At 44.2% G+C, this 18,911-nt stretch overlaps 2 protein-coding genes across 4 annotated transcripts in view; one reads left to right on the top strand and one right to left on the bottom strand.

Moving 5' to 3' along the window:
* RAB3B (RAB3B, member RAS oncogene family) overlaps window positions 1-11,965 on the bottom strand; it is a 59,098-nt gene extending 47,133 nt beyond the window's left edge. The window contains exons 1-3 of one of the 3 annotated variants that reach the window (XM_075097636.1): window positions 11,842-11,961; window positions 6,714-6,794; window positions 576-803 (exon numbers count right to left, since the gene is read on the bottom strand). In XM_075097636.1, coding sequence (XP_074953737.1) covers window positions 576-803; window positions 6,714-6,734 — 249 coding nt within the window. In that variant the 5' untranslated portion in view covers window positions 6,735-6,794; window positions 11,842-11,961. Of the gene's footprint in view, window positions 1-575; window positions 804-2,607; window positions 2,629-6,713; window positions 6,795-11,841 lie in introns of those variants that run through there. The other 2 variants (XM_075097637.1, XM_075097638.1) reach the window with 2 other exon arrangements.
* LOC142059163 (transcription factor BTF3 homolog 4) overlaps window positions 1-18,911 on the top strand; it is a 186,908-nt gene that overhangs the window by 145,704 nt on the left and 22,293 nt on the right. The window lies entirely within an intron of this gene.

Here is an 18,911-nt window from a genome sequence, read left to right as displayed (position 1 = left end):
GGGAGCCTCCAGCTTACCTGCACAAGTTCTCTTCCCATTTGATTTACCAAGAAGTTGTGTCAGCAGAGGTAGTTTGAGGCATACCTCTGTTTTTCTCCTCAGGAATCCTGGGTGGATGAAGTGAGCTGGCGTGGTGCTGCTGACCAGGCATATGAGTTGCAAGAATATACAAATATTTTATTTCAGCATGTAAGCTGACAGTAGAAACTATGCCTAGAGTTCACTCATTAAGTGCTCACTGAACTTCTTCACCTACTAGTGCTCACTCAAAAAAGTGCCACTAAATGGCTCCCAGAGCTGCTTTGGGTTTGTTGCAGTTTAACAGTACACTGACTCCTGAGAACACAGAGCAGCTGCTAAAGACCACATCAGGAGTTCCACCAGTTGAGCGAGACAGCGATACAAATACAACTGACTCAGCTACGCTGCAGGGATACAAATGATATGGCCACACAAAACTTACAAACAATCAAAATCTATATTAATTAAAAAACCTACTTCCAAACAAGCTGGTTTTTACCATTATATCTTTGCTGGGATTAATACAAAGCATTTTTGAAAATACTGGCACTTACCCAAATCTGAAGTTTCACCCGCTTGTCATTCCTATAAACTGTTTTCACTTTGAAGTCAATTCCTACTGTGCTAACGAAGGCTGGCGTGAAAGTGTCATCAGCGTATCTGAAGAGGAAGGATGTTTTGCCCACGCTGCTGTTGCCAATGATCAGGAGTTTGAACATGTAATCAAAATTTTGATCTGAAGTGTCTTTCTGCCTGTATCTGGCATCTGTTACTGAAGCCATCTAAGAAAATTACAAACATTGAAAAAGAACAGATTTAAGAGCAGTTCAGCATTTGTTTTCCTTAACTGTGTGCCATATGTTTATCTTATCTCCTTGCTAATATCATAACCACTATATCTGCCGAATAAAGAGGAACACACCTTGAAATCTTCCTAAATCCTATCTTTAAATTTCTATTAACCACTTGTACTGGTAAGATTTCCAAACCCAAGAAATACACCTGTTGCACTGGTTTGTGTTTAAAAGAATAACAGATGGCTATTGCAGATTGTTCAAATACTAGTGGGGAAACAGCATTCTTTACTTCTGTGGCAGGGTGCCACTTCTGGTGCTCCAATAAACTGGAGTACTGCAACCAAGAACTAAAGTCTTTGACAGTGCATCCAACTATGCAGTTCATTATGCAGCCTCCAAGGGAGGTAAACCTAAATAATTCCTTTTATGACTACTAGGGAAAATCTGCATTTCTAGCACATGCATCACCACCATTTTATCCTAGGAACAGTTCCATCCTCAACATTTGCAGAAGGAAAAAAAAGCAACAGGAAATTATGAAACAACACAAATTTCAGCAGAAAACTTTGAATCTATCCAACACCTATGTACTCTCAAAACTGCAATTAAAGTAAACAGCACCTGCAGAAAACATGAGTGCTCAGTGGGGATGCAGGCAGCATTTGGAATGGATAAATTATCACTTATTATGGGGACATGAGAGCTGGGGATGTTGGAGTAGGAAGATGCAGCCTCAGAGACCACTCCTCCTCTTGTGACCCTGAACTGAATGCAGAAATCAAAAACAACTGTAGAATCTGAAATACGAAGATGCGTGGAACTCACTGAGCAGTCCTGGCTACTTTAACATATGCAGCTCGGACACTATGTAGGAGAAGGCAAACCCCTGACTTTTCATCTCTGTTTGGACAGAGCAGAAGACAACTACACATACCAAATTACTCCAGAGAGAAGAAAAGGGAAACTTCACCTTTTAACCAATATATGACACTTCTAATCTCTAATGTTGTTTCAAAATCTACCCCACATCAAAAAAGCAAAGGTCTCAGCTCCTTATAACCAGATAGGGCATTGTGCAAACTGGGGCAATGACAGCACTGGTCTGATTAGCAGCTACTCGTCCAAACTAGGACATGTGCTACTTGGTGCAGTGTCAGAAAGCACTGAGTGGAGGCAGAAGTATCTTCTTCCCCCGGCATCCAAAGAAATAAGTTAATTTTCCCCTCAACTCAGATTTGTGGGTATGTCTGGGAACAAAACTCTCACCGATGTCTACTCTCACCACATGCTCAAATACTTTCCTTCTCAGCAAGTCTCACCTGCACACAGGACTTCACTCACTCACTGAAAAAAAACCAAAACAAACAGTTCAAAACTCACTGTAGTTAAACAGCTATAAACCAAAGTGCTGTCCGAAGGCAACTTAAATTGGGATGACAGTTTAACTTAAATCCCCAGAGGGAAAACAGACCAAAACCAACCCAGTTTAAACGTCAGTAAAATATGCACGACTGTTTATCTCCGACTAAACACATGCAACTTTCTCACACAGAAAAGGGCTGGTGCAGCAGACATTTCATTCACAGATTGCATTAACAGTTTCTGAAGAATTTTATCCATAGCTCAACAGTCAACAGCTGCACCGAATGCAGTAAAATCTTCCCACAAGTGATTCTCTGTAGGATACAACACAATTCTGATACACTCTTCTGAACTTCAGCTGCTATTCAGTAAGACTACAGTCCTTTGCAAGGACTCCAGAAAACCCAAGTACAGATTTTCTTCTCACCTGTACATCAGAAAAGGGCTCTTGTACTCATGCTTTGTGGTTCTTAACAGGAGTTTCTAAAATGAAGACTTCAACATCCAACTGACTTCCACATACCCACTCAGGCCAATGCACTCACTGCCTCAGTTCAAATGTTAGAAATCTTAGCTGCAAAAAATTATTTATCCAGATGATTAGTTGATTTGTACCATCACCAAGCTAGAAGACAGTAAGAAGTTCTCTGTTTGAGTAATTCATCTTCCTCATACACATTCATAACTTCCACAAATGCCCTGAGAACTCATGTGTTAACACACGATGTTAAAATCTCTACTTCTCCACTCCACCCACAGAGATGCCCTCATCGCTTGAAGCCTGGTCATTTACAGATTCAGAGGCAGACCTTTAACAAAGAAGTGTTCCACTAATCATACAGGCATCAATATCTTCTTTCTACCTCTGCCTTCGCAGAATCCGTCCGCACACTCCAAACTGATCTTTTAAAAGAAACACTGCTGCTTCTATTAACCCCCCTATATTGCTATAATGAAAAGTGTACCTGGTTACAAATGTGACTTTCAGGTCTCAGTTAAAAAAGCAATTACCGAGTGCGGCCAGCTAGACCAGCTTTGTTAGAAGCACAATGCAGAAAATAAGAGCAAATGATACTTGCACAGAACACGGGGCTGTTGTCATAGAAGCACAACTCTCACTGGCCTGCGCGTGCCACTGTGCTATGCTGAAGACGATGCCTTGAATCATTAGAGGCAGTGCTGGAGCACAAAAATTTCAAGGAAAATTCCATCCCCTCGCTTAAATTTATCTTTTCCCTTTCCCTTACTCTGGTCAATAGAGTGAAATTGAAAGGATTTTAGTACTAATTAGTGATTACTCCTCTGATTGCAGATCATTACTGAAACTGTACTCCAAAAGAATACACAGGGCTGCCCCTGAATTTGTGCTTGAATCCTGAAGCCAGAAACCAGCAGACCTTTCTCCCAATTCTTCTCCGCTCCCTTCCTCTTTCCCCACTTGCTGTCTCACCCCTGCTCCAAGTGCTCCCTAGTTATGCCAGTCCTGAGGACCATGCAGAGAGCTGGTTCAGAGAACAGAGAGATCCCAGTTAAAAATAAATCCTCCTACAACTTCTCCTGTTTTGCAGGGCTGTTTTTAAAGTCGGTTCAGTTCCTGATCCAGCGCAGCTGAGGGAACCATGCAGAGGGACGCGATGGCAGTTGCTATGCTACTGAGAGAATGGGCCACGAAATCACATCTCCTACAGGCCCTCCGCACCTGGTAGAGATTCAGCATCGGCAGCGGAGGGAAAAGGTGACAACGCGCCCATGTCAGGCAGCTCCTGTCCAACTCATCAGAAGAGCTTGCACAGCTATTGCTCTCGGAGGATTTTATTCCCTCCTTGGTGAACAGACATTTATTTGGCAGCGTAACCTCCTGCTCTCTGGGTACACAACTACATACGCTCTTTGCTTAGGATAACTCCAAATAGAGCAGCATCTCTGCTGTTTTACAAGCACGTGCAGACTAACCAGGGGTTTCTTACAGAGGACCAAGTCAAATACGACTGGCATACAGAGTGCAAAAGAGATGCTTGTGACTGTTTTCATTTTGACTGCCTTGGAATAATCCTCAAGAAAATACCTATGCAGGAAAGATTGAGCTACATTATAGAAAACCCATTTCACAGGGGAAGAAAAAGCTGCCAATCAGATTGTCCTTGAGAACACTCAGTATGAGACTCTGCATCTTTTAGTTCTTTGCCTGGGTATCCCACTTCTTTGTAGCTAAGAGCATACTAATATTGACAACCTGTTTTCCCCATATGCTTTAGCAATGGGAACAAAGGCTCAAACACATCCACTCCCAGGTCGTTTCACGAGAACAGGCAGTTATGTAGCTATGAGATACCTTATTATTTCCCTGTTGAGGAAAAAGCCTGCAGTGTGAGCTCGTCTTTTATTAGACAGAGAAACCACATAGGAGGAGGATGCTACAAATGCTCTAAAAAGCAATAAAATCTTAAATCAGACCTTATTAGCTACCAAAGAACACGTTCCTCAGTCAAGATGTATCTCCTGCCTTTATTTTTCATTTTGGTCTAATGAAGCTTAAAAAAAAAGCTTATCACCATAAAACACCTCCATGGGAAACCAGACTTCACTGCTTTCAGTACTCACTGAAACATATCATATATATGGCTCCGCACAGCTGTGCTCTTTAATTTGTGACCAGCATCATGGTGAAGAATCAAACTGTTTTGCAGTGCAACATGAACAACCAAAGTATTACTGCTCTTACAAATCACCAGAAGTAGTCACTGCTGCCCCAGTTCTGCAGTATTTAATGCCTAGAGCCAACTTCAGTGAAACGCAGTGCATGAACTGTCTAAAGCTCATGGTGCTGACTAGAAATCAACTGGCCAATCTTGCCATTCATTTTTTTCCAGAAAAAAACTAATGTTGAATCCAGGTGTTTCCAACCTTTATCATTTTGGCTACAAACAAACAGAGGGATGTTCTTCTCTATCCACTCACAGACAAGAAACAAGAAATCTGATCATTACCTTGAACTTTAGGCATCTCTCTGTTAGCAACCACATGGGTCTGCTCACAGACACGGCTGTTTCCACATCCCACTCTCACAACATTGCAAGGAAGAAGTCTGAATTGCCTTTGGAAAAGGGTCTCCTTGCCTGCTGTCAGTCACCTCAATTAACCATGAAACATGGTCACACTGATGGAACTTATACTTCAAACTACACACAAAAACATGTCTGCGATTTCAACTTGTTAGGAACCTACATATCCTATATATTACAAGCTCTGTGCATTTCTAGCAGTAAAAACATATTTTAATATTTGTCACTGCTTTATTTTTAAAGCCCAAACTGAAATTTACTACATATGTTTTGCGTTATATAGGACCGGCGGCAATTTAAGTGTGACTGTTTAACTGTCATCATCATCTGCTACTGCACACACGTTCCTTTTATTAGGCAGGTGAGAAGATGGGGGTGTAACTGCCCCCCTGTATTTCTAAGAATCAAAGATCTTAGCACAGCATGCTGATCAAGGCTGGGTCCAGCCTCATTTTGTGTGTGTTCAGCCACTGAGCCTCTGCCATTTCTCCTGGCATACTATTTTACTGCTGTATTGAGTTACCAGTGTTAAACCATTCCTTTATTTTGGAGTCCAAACTTTCTTCTTCTTACTTCCATTTTATTGTTCCAGATTTACAGTGCTGAAGATCAGCCAACAGAGGAAAAACTGAGAAAGAAGTTGTCAGTCTAGAACAACTAAGTGCTAACAGAAGGCAACAAGAGAAGGGGCACAGTCACAAACACAGTTGTACCTGTTAGACTCCTGGCTATCCATAGGCACTGAGGAGTGTGGAAGGAAGAAAAGAGATTACCACATAGAACTATTCAGTAAAAGCAGAAATCGTTAGGTTAAATAAAGGTGGAAGTTAAAACTCCCTACTTACATAGTGCTAAAGTCTAATACATCATACATCTGCCAAGGCTCTTACAGAAACATAGGACAGGAGCATTGCAGACAGCTCTGAAGATGCTAAAAGTCCGCGGGAACTATCCTGTAAGTTATGTTATAGGGAAGAAACAAAAAAGCAGCTAAAACAAAATATTTCTTAATCTCTAATATTTACATCTTAGCAGTAATCCATGAGAGACATTACTGATATGCAGCACAACTTCTCTTCAAAAGAGTTAATACTTTGTGGGTTTTTTTCCCCCAAAAAGTCTTAAAAAGTGCATATACATTACAAATTCTCTAGTTCACAAACTATACATCTATGTCAATTCTCTATTATAAGAACTCGGTCCTTTATGTGCTTTGTCATCTAAAAAAAGTTTTTTTCATTATTTTTCAGGAATTAAATCCTGAATTAGATTTCTAACAAGTAATGGATTTTTCTTTTTTACAGCCAATGTACGCTGTCCTAAGAATAAAGCTCATAAAGGAAATAAGGACGTGACCTTAAGGAGTCTTATACAAATGCTAGTACTACAACAGAGATTTATCAGAAGCAGAAAACATGGTATGAGCAATTAACATAACTGCTAATAAATATAGCAAGCAAGTGATAGTTACCAATTTAGATCTATAATCCATGAGACAGATGGAGGCTTTGCTCTGAGTATATGAATCAAGAGAGTGGTCACTCTGTTGAACCTGCGATGTAGAAGCAAAAGGATTACAATGTTTACGGCAAAGATGGATAATGAGAATATTATGTAAGAGACTAATAGGTAGGCAGGTTGACTGAACACACTGCTGCATAAAGGTCTGAGCTTCCTTCACTGGAAGTAAAGGAGGAAGCCCCACAGCATACAGAGAGAACAGAAACAGCGCCTGAGTTAGTGACAGATATTAAGATAACAGCAGATATTTGGAGCCATCAGTATAAAATTTATTAAAGGGACATTATCTAGATTAATCTAAAATAAAAGTTCCAGATAAATCATACAAGTGGCTGCAAAACCTCAGATAGGAATCGTTACACCTTTCCTGAAGAAAGGCAGCAAAATAAATGGAACCAAGGAGCAGCTGAAATACATCTGTATACACTGGTGTTTCGTACAAAGCCTGGGTCAAAGTCTACTGTGCTGCAAAGGCAAACTGCAACAGGACGTGGAAACGTCTGCAACCCCCCCTTGCAGCACATCCATACAAAAATAACTGCCTTAAAGTAATAGTCATTCCCAATTTAGAGCAGCAAAATATAACAGAATTTATATCTTTTTTCATGGCTAATATAATCTAAAGGCCAATGTTGTCTCTGGTGCATTTCCTCTGCAGTAAACAAGGGTAAACGACCATTTGTCATCTTGATTTACATTATCTTGCCTTGTGGAGACTGCCAAAACGTGTGGACAAACTCAGACCTTATGTAAATACCAAGCTGCAGCCACCTATTCCAGGTCAGAATTCAGATCGAGCAAGGACAAATAATTTCTCACGATCCACACAATTGACAATCACCTCACTTGGCAAGAAGACAGCACCTTGCTCTTGCCCCAGGTATTGCACATTTTCAGTGCCGGTTACATTTCCTCCTGTTCTCACACCCCTGCCCTCTGCAACAGTTGCTCCCTGCAACAACCTCTGGCTCACACTTCAGTACTGCCCAGAACCTGATTTTGAGGTGTCATCCAAATAACCTAACTGACAGACCAGAAGCAAAAATAGTTCAATATTGTAAACAGAAAGAAAATTAAGTCAACGTTTATTACTTTTAAAATGTGAGCCCCTCATCATGACAGCAAAAACTAATATTGATTCATTAATGAGTCCAGAAGTCTTTGCAAGAAGATGCTCATAGTGGATTTGGTCCAGAATTCACATGCTAAAAAATGTGTTCGATATATGCGTGACAACTGAAGGATTAAGAACCTCTAAACAATGTAGGTGGTTATTTATTATTACCCATTCAGAGTTGGGAACACGGGCTTTAAAAAGTCTTCTAAGAATTTGCTGGGTGTGGAACAAAAGTCAAGAACCTGCAGGTATCACCCTTCTCCCACCAACTCTCTAACTTTACATTTTGTTAGGCAGCAGGCCGGGACTGCTGTTGGAAGATTTCCTCAAGCCAAATGTCCCTCTGTGTCTGGAGCCATGCCTCTCCCACTTCCTGCATAATGTTCAACATCCTTGAAGTCCATTTTAGAGCCACGAGAAATCTCTCAGGAAGGAGGAATTAATCACTGTAATTTTACAATGGCAAAAAATGAAATAAAAGTTCACACATTTTTTACCTTCTTCTATGAGTGTTTTCATTGCAGCTCTTATCATATAGTTCCATGCCTATTGGCAAACACACTACTCCAGAAGATACAGAGAAAAGTATTTAACAGTATAAAGATTTCGCCTTCTAAAAGGGGGCCACTAACCAAGCCCAGCTCAGCTCTCCCCCGGAGGATGTATGGAACAAGAGAATTATAAGATCTTTATGCCCTAAAGAGGAGATGCAGAGGAGACTTCTGCAATTCCCTGAATATTCCATTGAGTTTGGGAACCCCAGGAGCCAGCCTATTTCCAGGCCTACAGAACTGCTAGTTGAGCTGACCCTGAATCCAGCCCCATCTCCAGAGAACAGTGCGAGCTGAAGAGGCTGATCCCTATTACAAAACTCACCATCATTAAAGCCCTTGCTTCCTGTTACAAACATTGCAGTGATGGCTGAGAAAACGGACTTCAGTTCCCTTGTTTTTGCCTCTCCAGCCTTGCAGTTCTACCTTGGTTTCTCCGAGAAAGAACTGGCAATAGTGAAATACTTCCAAGTATCTCGCTGCTGAATACACCAAAGTAGCAGTGACAATAAAGCACTCAGCTGGTACGAGAGGAACCTGTACCAACTCTGCTGCAAGACACATGTAACGTCCTGCTGATCCTTCCCCAGCTGGAAGGCAGAGCACAGGTACGTTCATGGCGGAGGATAAGGCAAGTTCAGGTACATGATGGAACTCACATTATCTGGAGCTAGAGTCAGGCCACATGCAAATTCAGGTAGACGCACCTTCACCACTGCATGAGAGCCAGAGTTACAGATTTTTCTGCATCACCAGGTCTAAAACCTTTCATTTAAAGGTAAAAGCAAGCTTCTGTCCTGACCAAATCAGGTGACTGGAAACTGGTTTTGTCTTGTAGTGACCACCTCTAAACCAGAACCAGAGAGAGACAGGGCCAGCTCAGGGAGCCTTCGCAGTGCAGGAGAAGTTTAAATTGATGCCTTCTGTCCTCCCCCTACAAGCAGAAAATCTGTGATGAACAAGTTATTTCATTTCTCTGTGCTATGATGTTCTCCATGCTGTGAAGTAAGCCACCTGCTAACTGGGATTAGAACCAGCGCCCTCGCAATTCCCATGTTTTAATTAGCTAATACTTCCACACATAAGCCTTGTTGCTTACATCAAAGATCAAATACTACCATGCTGCAGTAAGCTAAGCAGACTTTGCATGAGCTCACGAAGCGCTGCAGAACTTTAAGCAAAAGATAAATTTTTACAGCAAGAAGCATACCTGAAATTAACAGTTCCGGACATTTCTCAATGTTAGCCACTGAGAACTGCTTCAGAAAAAACTACTTCCTCAGGCCAAACTAGAAACAGAACAGGCGTGGACTTACTGGGGAGGCTTAGGCAGACATGAGTGCCCTTCCCTAGCACTACAACAGCCAGTGTGATGCAAGACCCTTAAATGTGATGCTGTGAGCTGCCCATTTTGATCTGGGGCTGCATCAGATCATGTGAAAATGAAAGTAGGAAAAACTATCTGAAACAAATGCAGGTCAAATAACATGACTATTGCACGACAATGACAACTGGCATGCTAATGAATACTACATGCATTCCTTTGCTACACCTTGGTGTAGCAAGAACTACTGCTATTAAAGCCTAAAGCCAGTAAGTCTTCTCAATCTGTTACCTGAAAACATATCAGATCTGCAAAGAGGCCAGCACAGTTTTGTTAAAACGCCAAAGGAAGCTTGATTTAAAGGTTGGTTTATTTGCCTCTCTCCTGACTTATACTACAAATTGTCCTGATGGCAGCGATCACACCAAGGTCTCAGTACAAGCATGTACAACCACTTCCAGGATAGCAAGCACAAACAACAGCAAATAAAAGCTTTTTAGCTATATATTTGCATATCGCAGCATATGGATTCAATCTTGTACCCACTATAATCCAAGAACAGTGCTCCCATGACCTGGGTACAGATTCAAATACACAGATAAAGACTATGGTTCCACTGACATGTTTACCTCGGGAGGTGGAGGGGAAAAAAAAAAAGAACAAACACCATATTTAAAAGAGGAGGTTTACTTGAACCCAGAGGTAATCCAGGCTACTATGAAGCCCCACAAACTGTTATCAGCACACCTGAGAGTGCAGCACTGGCTCAGGACTGAGCAATGAAGAACAAAACTGGTTTGCCACCAAGAAAGTGCACAGAAACGCAAATTAAACTTCTGAGGCCACAATCTTACATTGTCTCAAGCCAAGGGAAAATCCAGGTTAAAACTAATGCCCCCTTTTTATTTTTTTTTTGGTCAGGTTAGTCTTAATTTAGGTCAGATCAACCTGATGCACTGCACAAACACACCACTACTCATGGCGTAAGAAGGAAAGGACAGCGTGGAGACAGAACCTTGGGAGGCAAAAAGGTGGAAACGCTTGTGCCGGTGTTAGCAATATTGCCTGCGATCCCACAGCACGATGTTACCGAGCGCATCAGATGACACTGTCTCACTGCTGTCAAGCGCAGAGAAAACATCAGGGAAAAAACAATGCATATTCTCAGAACACATGGCAAAAAGACCACATAAACTAGAGAAATTGGAGAGTTTATATTTTTATGAATTTAATTAGAATGATAGATCTGTTCGGCTTCATGAAATGGGCTTGCTGCCTGCTGCTATAGGGCAGCATGGACGTACACACAGCCTGCACGTCCGTTCTTCCACGGCAAAGCAGCAAATCTGCAGGTGGCTGTTCTGTGGCGAGCGCCAAGCAAAGCTGTGCAGTCCAGCAGCAGCAGCAAGTCTCTCCTCTTCAAAGAGCAGCAACAGGAAAAACGAGATCCTGCACTTCCCGGCAGTTGATTTTACTGCTCTACAGTTTCTGGTTTTAAGTGCTGCAACTCCCCGAGCCGAAAACAACCGCCCAGGGTGACAGGAACTGACAGAGGTTACACACCAGCTGGAAAACAGCTGGGAAGGCCCTGGTCTCCAACCTCCTTCCCCAGCTCAGGATATTTTAAAGATAAAGCAATATTATACCAGCTCTCATTACCGATAAATATTTATTTTAGAGATATAACTGTTGTCACCTTCTCCCCGTCGCTCCCGAGGGTCTGCCGTTCACACGGCACCTCGGGTACCAAGCGGCCGTCCGGCCAGCCGGCGCCGCGGCCGACGCCCGACCCGCGGGGGCTCCTCGGGGGCCGGGGCACCCCCTGCCCTGCCCCGCCGTCCCCCGGAGCCCGGGGACGGCCCCGACGCTCAGGACCGAGGAGGGCGGGAAGAGTTTTCGGGGCCCGGCGGGGACGGCGAGGTGCGGTGAGGCGCAGCGCGGTTCCCGCCCCGCGGCGGCAGCCTCAGGAGGGCGGCGGGCGGCGGGGGTCGTCCCCCTCACGGGTGCTTTCCACGGGGAACGCTGCGCCCCGACGGCGCGCACCGCCGCGGGAGGAAGCCCCCCTCCGCCGGGCCATGGCTCTTACCTGAAACGGAGGAGCGGTAACGCCGAGCTGAGCTGAGCTAAGCCGAGCCGAGCCGGGCCGGGCCGGGCCGAGTCGTGCGGGTCCCGCGGCCGCTGCTCGCGTGGCGGGAGCCGCCCCACCGCCGGCACCTGGGGCGGCCCCGGGGGCGGAGCCGCGGCGGTGCTGGGGGGAGTGTGCGCGGTGGCCGGTTGGGATCGGCGGGGCTGGAGTGCGGGAGCTCCGGCGGGGACCGAGGGGGGGTCCCAGCAGGGCGCCGCGCCGCTCCGCACGACGCCGGCCGTCAGCGGTGGGAAGGCGGAAAGGAAAGCGGGCGGGCCGAGCCCTCCGGCGGCCCCGTCCAGGTGCGAGCCCTCCGCCCCCGCTCCGTCCTGCGCTCCCGGGGATGTGGATCACCTCAGGCGTTCCTAGAGCGCCGGGGACAGGGAACGCTGCCCCAGATGCGACCCTCACTTGCTGATCGTGTTACACTCTGTACGGTCAGGAATTCACTTTAGTAGAACTGTTAACTCTGAAGGTCAGTGATGGTGGCTGTGGCATCAGGAACTACATCTCTACTGGTAAGAAGACAAAACAAATGAGGCAGTGTCTGCGATGTCTCTAAATTCCTTGTCTGAAGGTCAGATGAAGCAGTTATAGCAGACCATCTTGGCTTTAAAATCCTACAAACAGACCCCAAGTTCAAAATCAGGGACCTGACTGTGGTCCACCCCTTGCTGGAAAACTGAAAACAGCTTTCAGAGATGGTCCCCTAGAAAAAGTGAACAAAATCATGGGCATTTTAAATCTCTGACATAACTAACAAGGTGCTTCCCAAACAGCCAGCAAAGATGGCAGCATGTTTTCCCACTGCTGGGCTTCAAGCAAGTGCCTGAGCACAAAAACAAGGTTTTTGATTGGCCCTGGGAGAGAGTGGCTCCTTGCAACGGGAGGCTGGGGCAGGAGTCAACTAAAGATACTGGTGTTGCAGAGTTCCTATCTTCTCTTGTTACCTAGCTAAGCAACCTCCAGGGACCACCTCTGAACTCAGGGCTCTAAAATTGGGGAGTACAGGTGCCTCTGTGCCCTGCTGCATCCCTCAGAGCACCGTTCCCTTCCTGCCCAGTCTCGTGGTGGTGTGCTGGTGTGTTTGATGCTAACTCAGCTTGGACACTGCCCAGACAGGACAGAGATTGCTTTGTCTACTTGTAAAAGCTTTTTGCACATCTGGTGATCTTCAGTAACCATCTTTGGACTGACTTGTAGGTCAACAAGCTTTAGCTTTGTAATAGTTCAGCCGCTTTAAAGGATTCTGTAAATTGCTTTTATTGCTACATTTTCCTGATGGTAGCTGACTAGTTAACAATACTTGTGAGAACATAGAAATCCAAAGAGTGTGGCAGTGCTATATAACTAGTGTATAGCCAAGGTCTGCATTTTAGGGGCAACCACAGGAGAGCTGCAGAGAAGCTTGAAGGAATATCTCTTCTCACTGCGCAGATCAGAGATGCCAGACAGCATCTCCATTTTATTCAAGTCAGAGTTATCTGCCAGGTGGCCCAGGGGACAATTCTACCCAGCATTGGGCTGATTTTCTACCCTCATCTAGAATGTGACAAAGTTTATTTGCCATTGAGACCCCAACTAAAATTATTGTTATATAAGCCAGGCTCTGATTTAAGCCTTAAGCCTCAGCTTTGTGTAGGCAACTTGAAATAGTCGGTACCATAACAAAATCCCAGACTTACTACAGTAGTTATTTCAAAGAAAGCCTAACAGGCTTGACACCTACAAAAGTCTTTTTAGCTCCTTGCAATCCTCTCATTGCTCTGGGAAATGTGTTTTCTGTCTTTTCCAAAACCTGACTTCCACTCTACCCAACATGGTGTTTGCAGTGACGGTGACAGTGCTTTCCCTCCACCTGCTGACTGATGCTCAATCTAGAAAAGCATTGCGAGCCAACAGCCCTATAAAGCACCAACATGGAAGACAAGTGGTCATGGGCAGATACCTACACCTTTGATGCAAAGGGCATGTTATAACTTAGGCTCACTTGAGCATCTGCTTAGTGATTGCCTGATTTAACATCCCATGACAAGCACAGAGCCACTGTTCAGCCTAATTTCCAAAGGCATTTCCAGATTTCATGCCATTCCTGAAATGCCAGTGTTTATATCCAGCTGCACTAGAGCATTACAAAAGCCCTTTCTCAGTCAGGGCTAACCAAGAGAAGAAGGTTTGCACCCAGGTAATTGAGAGGGGAATTTGTAGTGATTCTTTCTGTCTATAATTTTGTTCAGCCATATTTCTGTAATTTATGAAGTGAATATTGTTAGCTCTCCTAGTGCACTTCCCTTCCAGGATGTAACGTTATATTGTTATGAGTTGCTTACACAACTTCCAGCAAGGGAGGTCTGTATTATTTTAGATTTATAGATGGTCAAATGAGGGAACAGAAGACAACTCCCACAAGCCCATGGAGGTGGAAAGGAAGAGCAGATGTTATGCTTTATCTTGTTCTCTGACACGTGGATCTATCTGAATCTCACAGCAGTCATGTGAGCACATTTATCAAGCACAATATGCATACTCTACTGCTCTCCCAGTGTTTCTAATTCAAGTTACTGCATCCTCACACAGTGCAATTGACCTAAGGAAACAATTTTAATCTTTTCAGTTCCCTCTTTTCTAAAAACAGTCTTTTATTTATTGCTTTATTTATTACTACAGCAAGAGCAGCACCACAGCACTTAAATCAAGGATGATGATCTGCTATGTGTGATGCTGTAACTAGTAATAACACTAATGACCCTGTGTCTCAAAGACTAATCGTCTAAGCTCATGATAAGCATTGGGCATACACAGGCAACATTGTATCCCAAAGAAGCACAATTTGCACACAGAGCAGTTGTTTCAGCTTATGACAAGCTGTTGTCTGGGGAAGCTAGGTGAAAACATGCCAGCCACATGGAGAAAACAAAATCCTTATTTGCATAGGTAGTACTCATCTGGGCGCTTCTTCACTTCAGAGTGGAATAAACAGCATGTATGTCCCATGCTGTGTCCCCAAGATGTGTGTGAATTTCATTCTCTTTAACAGGGCTAATGCTCAAAGATCCTTACAAATGGGATTTTGAAAACTGTTCAAAATATTAGAAATAGCTCAGTAAAGTGACATCCAAATTTGTGCTGCCAGCGCAGCTTCTTTTATGCACAGCATGTTACGTTGCATCCTGAAACACGCTCAGAAAGTGGGGAGAACATCTGCAGTTCTTATCAATTAATATTTCTGCAGCATGTCTACCTACGCCACACTGTGCATGTGCAAAATGGTCCAAAATTTAGTATATAGCAACAAATGATCTCTAACCAGCAACAAGTTACCTACAGCCTTAGTCACATTCAGTCCAGACTGTCCTGCCCCTTCAGCCGTGCCCCAGCTCCTCCCGCAGCTCTTGTGGGCCTTCGCTCCCTTGCCCTGGCTTGGAGTGGCAGCAATGGGATCATGCCCTTTTGAGGGGGGGGGAAACTCTAGGGAAGTTGTCTCCCCTTCATCCACCACATCATGACAGGGACAGTGGAAATGGAGGAGGAGACACCTGTGCTGGTCAGAGGTAAGAAGAACATGGGAGCAGCTCAGAAATGCTTGCTTTTTTTTACAGCACCCACCCACTCGGTGATCCCACGCCTGGGACGTACCCTGCCTGCTCCCCACATTGACGGGCTGCTCTGCCCCATCCTGGGATGAGCACCAGCACAGTGGGGCAGGGGGTATAACAGCCTCTCTTGCTGTTCTAAGTCACAACCTGGAATGCTGTAAGCACAGGTCAGCCAGTCCCTGCTTCCAGCATAGTTATGAATGGAGAAGTTTGGGGGTCCCTCTGTTTTTCTTTTGGTCCCTAATCGAAGGAACCTACCACAGATTTAGCCATTACAAAATTGCATCATGACATTTGTCACAGCCTGGATAGGATCACTCAAGTCTTGGACATTGTCCCCACTGCCTGTGACAGGCCACAGGAACTGGCTGGCAGCTGTCAGTGGAGATTCCTCCTCCTCGGGGCATGCTGACGTGGTGGCACCAGGCTGGCGCTGCAAGAGTGAATCACCACCTCCCCGAGGAGTGGTGCTCCCCAGACAATGGCAGGCCTGGGAACTGTGTGCAGCCACTCCTTACTCTAGACAAACTTTGAAAGGAAAAGCAAACTCAGTTTATTTGCCTAAACTGCTTAACGAATCAGCATCTGTTTCTTGGAGGGAGAAAGGGGAAATGAGTTAATATGCCAAATAGTTTTGACACAAAGTGACTTCTACCATTTTGACAGACCTTCATGGTTGTTTCCTGGTTCCCTCCAGGCAGCAAGTGCCCCTGTCCAGTAAGCCCCCAAAACAACTTACACAGCGGTCTGGAAGTGGGATGCAACCTTTTAGATAAACTTCATCCTTTGGCTTTGCTTTGAGATGAGCATGAACTTGCAGTGGAGTTCCCCTTTTTATCCTGCTCTCTGGATAGAGTTCTGCTCGGTGTAATTCCACCTTTATTGCTTTCTAAATATCCCTCCTCAGGTCTCGATTTTTCATCCACCTATAGCCACGGTTGTGAAGGAATAGCCCTGGAGCGGTTCTGGTTGGGCAAACCCAATCTGGCATAATACTGGGGTCAGCTGTAAGTAAGTATCAGAGCATAATGCAGATGCAAATGCCTCTCGCTGAAAGTTCAGAAAAGTGTCATCGCCTCCAAGGATATATGACATTGCGTTCATACGGGTTTAACAATATCTCACTTTGGAGCTATTCATTACATGAATAAAGCTCATTAGCAGTTTGGTAGAGGCTAGATATGATGGCAGACAAACAGCCACGGGGACAGAAGTGCATTTGAAGCATATGACTGCTAAACTCAGCATGCAGGATGTCGGATGGGACACCACGGCCGTGCTGGTGTTCTTGGTTGTTGCACTTTTGTTCCTTGCTGCTAAGCATGGCAAAGGAAAGGTTTCCCGAGTCTCCAGCTGACACTTCCTTAAAGCCTGTTCAGCCCCAGGTGCACAAAGCAACCTCTGCTCCCAGGCAGCCAGATGGCTAGCTGCAATCCAGTCACTCTTTAATTAACTTTGGATTTTTTTTTTTCTCTGTGGGTTGTTTCTGGGAGAAAGGGAGCTGACAGCATGTTTGTTTACATGAGATTGATTTGGCCTGGCAGCATCCTGGGACTACACTAAGAATTCTGAAGTGTCTTTGGGGTTTGTTATCACCATAAAAGGAGTAGAAGCTGAGAATCCAAGGGGATTTCTAGGATGCATCTAAAGAAGTTACGTAAGGTAACTGCGTGTTTATTGCAAGCCATATGCAGATGGGCAGCACGCGAAACAAAGCCGATGGGGGCAAACTAATCTGAGGCCTTGGTTACTGTGCACTGTTGAGGTGCTGCAATGCATAATTAACTTTAAACACAACTACAACAAACAGTGACCTGTAAGTGGCTCCTCTAAACCCTGTGGAGTTGCTTGCGTTCATGAAGTTACACAATGTGCATAAAGCAACTGTTGGATAGAACGTTCAAGATGTATCCCTCTGCACAAAAGAAAATGCCAACCAGCATTTATCAGTCGATCTAGCTTAAAAAGCAGCAGGGTGTAAAGAATCTGCATTAGGAGTTAGCAACTAAAATGTCCAGGTATAAAACTAACAAGTAGAAAGAGAAAAATATTTAACAGATCAAAAATAAGTTTAACCTGCAATCCAAAGATGTGCAACAGCTTTTACACTTGTTAACTAGCTGCCCCTGGCAATCAAGCTGCGGCAGCACGTTCACCATATTCTACTGAGACCCCAGCTAAGCACCAAGTGGTCTAGCAAGTGCTGAGGTCCATCTTGCTACAGAGGACAAAAGCATGGTCTAGAAAAGAGCAAGTAGAAGGAAGAGTGGGAAAGCTGTACCAGCTCACCAAGTCTGGACATAGAGAGGGTAGAAAGGATCAGAAAGAAAGGAGGCAGCCACATAACAAAGGAAAAATAATTATGGAGTATTTTTCCTTCGGAAGTAGCAAGTCTGGAAGGCAGAAAGTGCTGAAGGAGAGGAGATGCATCAGAGAAGAGGTGAGTAATTTTGAATCAGAACCATCTTAAATGTAAAGGATGATGCACACTTCCAGCATCTGTCACTGAAGGGAGCTCTCTCAGGATGGAGAACTTCTTGAAATTACTTTGAGGCCACGTTGGTTCTGACATCAAGAGCATTTTGCAAAGCAAGGCTTTGGGACAAGTGACGTACCTCTCACAGGCTATAATGTAACTGCAGAGACAAGACAAAGGCAGAGCTGCTGTGAAAGGGTGCCTGGAAAATCGCGGAGGTGCACCCTGCTATTTTGCATCAGAGATTGTTTTTTTAAGTATTATTTGTTGAATCATATCCCAGATGAACAAGCAGAATCCTCCCCCTGGTGGCAAGTAAAAAAAAAAAAAGGTATAGATTTTTTACAGTCATGTCAGCTTAAGGCTGTAAATGAAAGAAGGAGCATCAGACAGGACCTATTTTTTTATTAGGTCAACTGATACAGCTGGGAAAAAAAGACAATTTTGCAAAACACCACTCCTTTTTCAGGACTTACACAGAATTACTTACTCTGAAGGCTGATACAACTTGAGAATGGTTGCCGAGTTCAATTTCATGGTTAATTTATTAGACAATTTGCACGAGAAGCAGATGATAAAACCTGTAGAATAACTTTTAGTAGCTAAGCAGGGTAATTGTAATGCACAATAATCCCATGATTTCTACTGAGCCCTTGTCTTTTAATGCCCAATTGAGTTTTGGTGTCTAATATCCCTTAAAGGCAGGCTGGTTGGGAAAGTAAAATTCATTACGCTACTGAACAGTAAAAATGGACTCAGCAGACAAGTTGGGTTTATTCTATACAATGATAGCTCTTCAAAAATTATTTGTAGAAAATTATCTCTCTGTGTTTGTTATGGGAAGTTATGGCAGGTGCCTTTTGGATGGGATTTTTTCCTGTAGATGACTAGCTTGGTGGATGAGGGGAGATTATGGCTTTACTAAGGCTTTTGACACTGTCTTCCACAGCATCCTCATA

Source organism: Phalacrocorax aristotelis, chromosome 6, assembly GCF_949628215.1.
Source record: "Phalacrocorax aristotelis chromosome 6, bGulAri2.1, whole genome shotgun sequence".
NCBI lineage: Eukaryota > Metazoa > Chordata > Aves > Suliformes > Phalacrocoracidae > Phalacrocorax > Phalacrocorax aristotelis.
This window is presented reverse-complemented; position numbering and strand designations above follow the sequence as displayed.